This window comes from Canis lupus, chromosome X (assembly GCF_011100685.1).
Source record: "Canis lupus familiaris isolate Mischka breed German Shepherd chromosome X, alternate assembly UU_Cfam_GSD_1.0, whole genome shotgun sequence".
Classification (NCBI taxonomy): domain Eukaryota; kingdom Metazoa; phylum Chordata; class Mammalia; order Carnivora; family Canidae; genus Canis; species Canis lupus.
Genome location: NC_049260.1, coordinates 109,562,638 through 109,572,027, shown reverse-complemented (window position 1 = coordinate 109,572,027; position 9,390 = coordinate 109,562,638). Strand labels below are relative to the sequence as shown.

At 41.1% G+C, this 9,390-nt stretch overlaps 1 protein-coding gene across 1 annotated transcript; it reads right to left on the bottom strand.

Moving 5' to 3' along the window:
• Positions 1–441: 441 nt before the first annotated feature.
• LOC106558405 (histone H2A-like) lies at positions 442–759 on the bottom strand. The gene has a single exon (XM_038588843.1). It carries the CDS (start codon positions 757–759, stop codon positions 442–444), a length of 318 nt encoding a protein of 105 aa, XP_038444771.1.
• Positions 760–9,390: the final 8,631 nt, after the last annotated feature.

Genomic DNA, 9,390 nt, shown 5'->3' with positions numbered 1-9,390 from the left:
CCTTGAAGCCTCACCTGACCCCCCACTAGCCAACTTTCTGGCCTCACCAGGTTTTCCTTCCTCAGAAGCAATGAGGAAGCCTTCTTACTCCTGCTATGTCAGCCAGGTGCCCCCACCATGGCCACCCCCGACACTGGTACCATTGCAGACTGCTCCTCTGAAGGCACCTGATTCAAGTACCCCACATGGACCACGTCCTCTATCCCTCCCAACTACTCATGGAACTTATTCTCTTAGATAACACATGGACGACTTCACCTCGGTATGACTAAAATTGAGGAGAGCCAGAAGCCTGCTGGAATTCAATTGGAATTCAATTCTTTAATGGCATGCGTAGGTGTTAGCAGCACAGGCTCCTTCTGTGAGAAGTCTCGGCACTGGATGAGGTTGTGTGGACTCCTTCCAGTCTCTGGGACCCAGGCATCAGCAGTTCTTGCTGGATCAGAACATTTCAGAGACCTGAGAAGTGGTGTCATCCTCAAAGAGGTGGCTGCTCTGCATGTTGTTGTTCACTGCCCTTTGAACCCTGCAGTCATTGTGGGCCTCATTGCCCACCAGCTCCAGAATGTTGGTGGCCACATATTTCAGAATGGCGGAGAGGCAAACCTGGCTGGAAAAGCGTAGGTGCTGGGCAGGGTGGTTTTCCTGCAGGAGATGGTCTTCATGGCTCACAGAGAATTTCAACTTGGTTTTTGTGGAAGAGGAGAGTGTCTGCTTCCCAAGCCTGCAGGAGTTCTGACTACTTCTTTTCCCAGACATGGTGTTTTGCTCTGATTGGTCTACCTCGAGTGTCCAGCTGGTCTGACTCTCCCAAGACACCAGTGCCCAGTGCTCATTACCGCCCTCTCTATCCCCATGCTCCAGCCACTCATTGGTCAGGGAGAGGCCTTTGTGACACCATAGACATTGATATGTCATTGATGTTCACTGGGCCCTGATCAGGCCTCAGCCTAGAAATGTGTGTGCTAGCACTTGGTCACCCTAATGACTAGACCAGAATGTGATACCAGTATACCCACCAGCATGGCTGATAACCCTAACAAGGATGAGGTTGTACAGCAGCTAGAACTCTCATACACTGTTATCAGGGTGGGAAAAGTCTGACAGTTTCTTTTTTTTTTTTTTTAATTTTTATTTATTTATGATAGTCACAGAGAGAGAGAGAGAGGCAGAGACACAGGCAGAGGGAGAAGCAGGCTCCATGCACCGGGAGCCCGATGTGGGATTCGATCCCAGGTCTCCAGGATCGTGCCCTGGGCCAAAGGCAGGCGCCAAACCGCTGCGCCACCCAGGGATCCAGTCTGACAGTTTCTTATATGAAACTAAACATACACGTACTATATGGCCTAACCATTTTCTTCCAGGTATTCAAGAAATGTAAAAATATATCTACACATGCACAGACACACACCCACTCACCCACTCACACACACAGACACAGACACAGACACATGCACTATGCACCAGAAAGTTTATATCACTTTTATTCATAATAGCCCAAACTGGAAATAGCTCAGGTGTTCATCAACAGAAAAATGGATAAACAAACCATAGTATATTCATAAATTCAGCAATAAACAAATGAACTACTGATGCACACAATAACTGGGATGGATCTCAGGGTACCTGGGTGGCTCAGTCAGTTAAGCATCTGCCTTCGGCTCAGGTCATGATTCCATTATCCTGGGATTTAGTTCTACATTGGGCTCCCTGCTCAGTGAGGAGTCTGCTTCTTCCTCTCCCACTCCCCCTGCTTGTGTGCTTGCACGCTCTCTCTTTCCCTCTCCCTCTCCCTTTCTCTGTCAAATAAATAAATAAATAAATAAATAAATAAATAAATAAATTCTTTAAAAAAAAACAAGGATGGATCTCACAGGCACTATGCTGAGCAGAGGAGCAGGGCACAAGTGTATATACTATATATGTATGTGTAGATGAAGTTCTAGAAGACTCAGAATTCTGGATGTCTCCAAGGTAGAGGAGGGCCAGGCCTGATTATGAATGAAATGTTCTGAACAGAGGTGTGCATTGCATGGATGTATCTACCTTTCAAAATTGTGCAGTTGAAATGTGTACATTTTAACATATGCCATTTTTGGTTATAAAAGAAGTGCATGGGGGCACCTGAGTGGCTCAGTCATTTAGGGAGCTGGCTCTGGTTTCCTCTCAGGTCATGATCTCAGGGTCCTGGGATCAAGCTGTGTGTTGGACTCCCTGCTCAGTGGGGAGTCTGCTTCTTCCTCTCCCTCTGCATTTCCTACACCCCACCTCTGCTCATGCTCTTCCTGTCTCTCAAATAAATAAATAATTTTTTAAAAAAAAGAAGTGTATGAATGTAATAACCAAGTGGCTTGGGAAGTAGAAGGAACAGATACAGTCGAAGCAGAAGTGGCAGAAAGTTGATACTTGCTTAAGCTAGGCAAGTACACAGGGTTTCATTATATCATTTTGCTTCTTTTATGTTTGAATTTTTTATAATACAAAGTCATGAAAAAGAAACAAAGGATAAAAGAATAAAAGAAATAAGGCAGGCATTAGTAATCCATCATAGTATCCTTGTCTCAGAATCCTCTTCAGTATATCAGTCTTCTCTAATAAGCAAAAGAGCAAGTGAAAGAGAGAACACCTATTTTCCATCCTTGGCCTGAAGCATACACTCCTGAGTTCATTCCACACAGACACACACACACACACACACACACACATACAAACACACACAAACACACAGCAAAAGAATAACTCAAACAACTTATTTCAGTATATTAAAGTGCTTAGCTTCAGGTAGTAGGATTATGAGTGATTTTTACCTGGTCTATATTTTGCTGCTTCTTCCAAATGTAAGAAATAGTGAAAGGGATTATAAGAGGAAAGGAGGGGAACTGAGTGGGAAAAATTAGAGAGGGAGACAAATCATGATAGACTCCTAACTCTGGGAAACGAACAAAGGGTTGTGGAAGGGGAGGTGGGCGGGGAGGATGGGGTGACTGGGTGATGGGCACTGAGGGGGGCACTTGATGAGATGAGCACTGGGGGTTATACTATATGTTGGCAAACCAAACTTCAATAAAAACAAATGGAAAAAATATATACCACACAATATTAAAATATCGTTTTTCATTGACTTTTTCCGGTATTGTTACTATGGTTTCAAAAATTCAACAGGCTTTACCACATTATCACTCTCAGGAAAAGCAATGCTGCTAATCGTATTATTTGTTAGCAAAAAAGCTTTTGCCAAGGTATGAGCCTCCAGGGTACTTTTTTTGTAATGATAAAAATGCAATACCGCACAGGAGATCTGCTTATTAGACATTGGGCACGCTCTCTGTAGAACCAAAATAACTCTTCAGAAATTTCCTGCCAAATTCACAGCTAAACTGTTATGCAAATGTAACTACATCTAAATTAAAAGTGCTGAGATGATACAGCCAACAGACTTTGAAGTTTGATTGCTTTCGGTGGTGTAGGCAGAAAGGTTGGGATGTTTCAAAGTAAACAAGACGCATCACACTTTATTTGGTTTCCTGTTTGACTGGGGGTTTACAGGATGCAGGAAAGCCAAGATGATAAATGAGAATCACATAGAGTGAAGGAGAAAGGAGAGAGTAGGATTAAGCGTTTGAGGGAAGAAGAGCCTCTGAGCCCTCAGAAAACAAAACTGGACATGAACTTAATTGCAGAGAGAATCTGTAAGGCTTAGGACTATACCTAAAAAAAGGAATGACCGCCTTTGAATGATCTATGTGAGAAAGTCTCATTATTTAACTTTCTTACATTTAAGTCTGGCCTTCTCAACTCGATTTTAAAATAGCTAGCTCCCAAGAGCAAGGAATCTATCTTTTACTTCTGGCTACTTGTCATTGAGCTGGCTAGAAGCTCTAAGAAGACACACTAAATTTTCCATAGCTAGACCCTTCGAACCTAGCTCAGTGCCTCAGACATAGGCATGCTCTCCATTGAACAAATGAAAGACCAGTCCCAATAGCATATGACCTGGTACCTGCCCCCAGCAGAAACTCAGTAGGTCTCTGTTGAAGTAGTTCTCTGTCAATCCATGTAGTCATCGCACAAATATTCCTGAGCGTCCGCCATGTGCCAAGCACACTTCTGGGTGCTGAAGACATGGCGTTGAGCAAAGGAACATCCCTACTTCCATGGCACCTACATTCTAAGCAAAAAAATCACCCTCTAGACAACATCACAGAATATAATTTTGGGTTTCCATGGCCATTATAACAACTATCCCCCATTTAAAATGTTACAATACTAAGCAACTCCTGGGTGCGCTGGGTGGACATTTCACTTCTGTGGCATTTCACATGAGGAGGTGAACGTGATTACAAGTGGCTTAAGATAACAAGTAGAAGCATACATAATTCTTGCAATTGGAGGACTTTCCAAGAAAACACATGAATTGCTACAGAATATACAGTTCTTGAAGATTACATCCTACGGACCAGGAGAGAGATGGTTTCCCATAGAAACAGAGATTCCTTTTATTGACAAAGATGAATTGTTCCACTATGACTCTCCTCTTTCTAATTTCCTGGCTAGTCGAGATCAATCAATACTCCTTAGACAGTACCCATTTAAGGCTCTGACAAGTGTGATTTTGTAGAGGCCATGCTTTGAGCTTCTCATTAATGAAAAGCAGTACTGTAGCATTCATTGCTACTTCCACTCTATTTCCTGGCCTTGCTCCGTCTGGTCCTGATATTACAAACAGCTGAAATCAGTACATTGTGATATTATGCAAATGAGCTCTGGCAGATTGAGCTAAGAATAGTGTGCATTGGGCTATTTCAATTTATTTGGTGTATAGATGAATTTGGCGTTTTTTAATTAAGGAACTTTACAGACATTTAAAAATACCTCTGCATTAGAAATATTTTTCCTTACAAAAGTTAAATAAACACCAGTCCAGTCTGTGAAACCACTTGACTGAGTTTAAAAGTAGGAATTCAGAAAGGAAGTAAAAAGAGGGCATCCAGAAAGCAGATATTAGCATTTTTCACAATGTCCTTTTGGATGAGCTACAGAAGCATAGGCTGGATGCCCAGTAGAGCTTGGTGAATTCAGCCTTGGTCAATTTACTGTAGCCAAAAGGTGCTGATTATGGCTCCCTGCAATCCTGGAGGGAACTTTCTAGTGTCATACTGCAGAGCTGGAAAGTTGGGATTGTCTTGTTCAACAATTTTTTAATGACTTGGAGGAGGACATTTGAAACATGTATAAAATCTGCTTATCACAAGAATTTGGTAGGGGTGGTGAATGGATTGTTATGACATAATCAGGAGCCTTAAGGATCTCTCCAAGGCAGACTCTTCATCTGAATCTAGAAGATGAAACTTGATTGATATAAATAAACGTAAAGTTTGATATTTATGATGAACAAAAAGCTGGTTTCTTATTTCAGGGGAATTCTTAGTCGAAGATCAGAAGATACTTCTTTCCAGGCCCTAAATTAATTGATTGATCATTTTTCATAAAGCAGCAAGTGAAAGATTTTGGACTTGAAAAGAAAGTTGAAAGTTTTTCAACAAAAGATATTAAGATAATATTTATTTATTTACTTATTTTTATTAGTATTAAAGAACTATTTGTTTTTACACGTAATGGATTTTCAACCCTATGCTGATAACATATTTTTTCTTTTTCAAAAGAATCTGGAAGGGGTGAACCCATCTTCACCTTGTCAGGAGAACCAAGCTCCTTGAACATTTCATATTTATTGCGTCTTTGGGGAGAGTACACCTGACTCCTATAACTGAGATGATAGTCTTATCTAATTACCAGTTTTCCTTTTTCATTTGGAACATAAGAAGTGGGCTTCCTCTGTACTGGAAAATGGCAAAGTAACCAACGTACATATTGTCTCAACAGAAAACAAGATTGAACATTTTTGCAGAACATCTCATGTTTTGTTCCCTTCCCTGGTAAAGTATGTGATGCTTAAATTATCATTTGAAAACAGGATGGCCAAGTACTGGTGATACCACTTTCTAGGAATATGGATGAGTTTATTAAGCCAATTTCCCTTTTTTAAATGAAGGATTGTCACGGGGCACTTGGATGGCTCAGTTGGTTAAGCATCTGCCTTGGCTCAAGTCATGACCCTGGTGTCCTGAGATGAGCCGGCCAGCATGGGCTTCCTGCTCAGTGGGAAGTCTGCTTCTCCCTCCCCCTCTCCCTCTGCCACTTCCCTACCCTCAGCCACCACCACCACCACCACCACCACCACCACCACCACCACCGCTTGTGCTGTCTCTCGCTCACACTTTCTTTCTCAAATGAACAAATAAAATCTTTTTAAAAATTAAAATTAGAGGATTGTCACATGGAAAATGACAAAAAAACCTTTCAAGTGTCTCTTGGCACAGTACTAAAAGGAGCATACTTGAAGAAAAAACACATAGGTTTTTAATTTACTGACAGCAGATATGAATAAAATATAAAATGCAACTTCTAAAAAAGTTAGTGTAGCCTTGGCTCTCTTAACCAAGATGGAATGTCCAAGGAAAACAAGTAATGGTTCTGCTTTGCTATACTAGTCAGACCATCCTCGTGTACTGTCTTATGTTCTGGACACTATTTTGAGAGAGATTGACAAAGAGGAGCATATCCAAATGGTGCTATCAGTAGAGAGGATGAATGTTCTAGAAAGTATGTGATCACTACAACTTTATAAACAAGTCTGAGCTAACCTTCTTAAGGAAGAGACACCGCAGAGAGATCAGTAGAGGCCCAGCCTTCCCAGCTGTAGCAGCCCCTGGAGCCAGAGCCCTGATGGGATAGAGAGAACATCTAGGAACAACCAATTCCCCAGCCAACCCACCAACAGCATGAAAATGCATCTCTGCTCCACGAGCAGAGATGAACCATGCAACTTGAGCCCTGCCCAAATTGCCAACCCACAAAATCATGAACAAATAAATGGCTGTTATTTTATAGGGAAGTTTTGTTATGCAACAGTAGAACCTGGTATGTGATTTTATCCAGCAAATTTTGCTTCTAAAAATAACTCGATGCAAGACATACATACACATATGACCACTGCAGTACTTCTGATAAGGATCTAAATAGAAAGAAGAGGACTGGTTAAAAATGATGGCATATCCAGGTAATAGAAGACTTAGCAGTGGAAAGGAATCAAGTGGTTCTCCTTTTATATATGTGGAAAGATGTCTGAGGTATGTTGTTAAGTGAAAAAGCAATGTTTAGAACCATATGAACTGTTAACCACGTTTGTGCCAGTAGACAAACATAGGCACACATGGAAATGTATACACACAGAAGCCATCCAGGGAATGCACAAGGAACTAGGAGCAGTCATGAGCTAAGGAGTTGGGATGAAAGTTGAGCAGGAAGAAGACTTTGTACCTTTTATTCCTTTCAAAATATTTTTAAAAGATTTTATTTATTTATTTATTTATTTATTTATTTATTTATTTATTTAAGAGAGGGGGCACAAGCAGGAGGAGGGGCAGAGGGAGAGAGAGAAGCAGACTCTCCACTGAGCCAGGAGCCCAATGTGGGGTTCGATCCCAGGACCCTGAGATCATGACCTGAGCCAAAAGCAGACACTTAACCCGCTGAGCCACCCAGGTGCCCCTATTCTTTTCAATATTTTACTTTGAGTGTATATCACTTAAATATACTAACTAAAAAATGAATGGAAATAAAAGCAAACACAACCTCTGACTCTTCTTCCCCCTGCCTCTAGTCACTGCTCCTTGTGACACAGGTTCCAAAGCATCACCCTGTAAATCTAATTATCATACCCTTTGTTATTATGTCACTCCTGCTCATCAGGTTTCCAGAACTCTCCACCACTTCACCATGGTCTTCAAAGTGGAGTATGTACTATTCTATATAGTTTCTAGCTCGAATAGTAGGAAGGAAAAAGAGCTGTATTTCTTTATTTTTTTTAAAAGCTGTATTTCTATTGTATACATGGATATAGGCTGGCGCCTCACTTGGTATTCACGCAACCACCTATTGCACAAGGGAGGCCCGGGCATCCTATGGAAAGAGTGGCAAGTTCTCCATACGCAGGGGTTTATGGTGGGGCCCTGGCTCATCCTTGCACTTTCCCCCAATTACAATTAATTACAGTTTCTGTGAGCCCCAGTTGACTTGTGGATTTTCAAAAATCTAGCTTGAAATAAAGAAACCTTAACAAAACTGATGAGTGACTTTAAAAAAAAGATTCCTTCAGAGAAACAGCTTTGAGGCTAACACAAATAACATAAGCACAAATTAATGTCAAGGAAATGGCATATGTGACACATGTTCTGACTCCCAGTACAAGCTCTCGGTCAGCTGGATTACAAGGTAAAAGCAGTGACTACCTAATAGATATGCCAGACTTTGCCAAAAGGAAAAAGAAGAGAGTTAATGCCAGAGTTTCGAATGTGTGAAAAATCGTGTGATACTTCAGTATTTCACCCAAGTTCATTTAACAACGATGAAAGTTTTGAAGCCTCTGCTGAGGATTCTTGCTTATTAACAAACTACAAAATTTCGCACACTGCTTGGAACACACTTACTCATTTGTCACGACAAAATGATTGACATAATACATGGAAAATATGACAATAAAACAGAAATGCGTCATCAGCAAATGCTGTTGGAGGAGACATAAAAATTATTGTGGCGACACGATAACCAAATGAAGAGCTTTCAAACTCAATATGCTGAACAAAAGAAGCTAGGTGCTGTATAATTCCATCTATGTGAAACTCTAAAAATTAGAGAGAAGGAAATTTTGTAGAAATTGTAGGACATGCAGACATACACATTAGTGGTTGCCTGAGGCCAGGATCGGAGATAGGGATGGATTGAGATAGGGGGGTCAAGAGAACTTTTTGGGGTGATGGAAATGTATCTTGGTTGTGGTGGTGCTTCTGTGGCTGTATGCATCTATCAGACCCTGTACATTTTCAATGAATTCAGTTTATCGTATGTAAATCTTATCTAAAGTTAAGTAAAAAGAACTATTAGGAAGTAAAGAAAGAAAGAAATATTAGGAAGTATACTAACTGGAGTACATGAGAGGGATACCAAATACTCTGCTAGGTGCTGGAGATGCAGTGGTGAGCAGAAAAATGCCCTTGGTCTTTTTCATGTTGATTACAGGTTATACAGTGAAAGTAACTACAAAGAAAATAATCATGGAGAGTTATAGACTCCAGGAAAGTGGAGGTTTTAGGAGAGCCTATAGTGAAAGGACTTGCCTTAGATTGTAAAGTCAGGGGAGGAAGGTAGAAATTGCCCCAAACAGATGGGGTATCATGAACTCCCATGAACCTTTATAAGCTATACGTCTTATGTGGCACATGGCATAAAGTTCAGGGTAGGGTTCTCATGCATAGATATCTTCACTGCCTC

What these genes read in the sequence shown, in the direction of transcription:
- LOC106558405 (XM_038588843.1), bottom strand. Translation starts at nt 759, where the DNA reads ATGTCTGGGAAAAGAAGTAGTCAGAACTCCTGCAGGCTTGGGAAGCAG.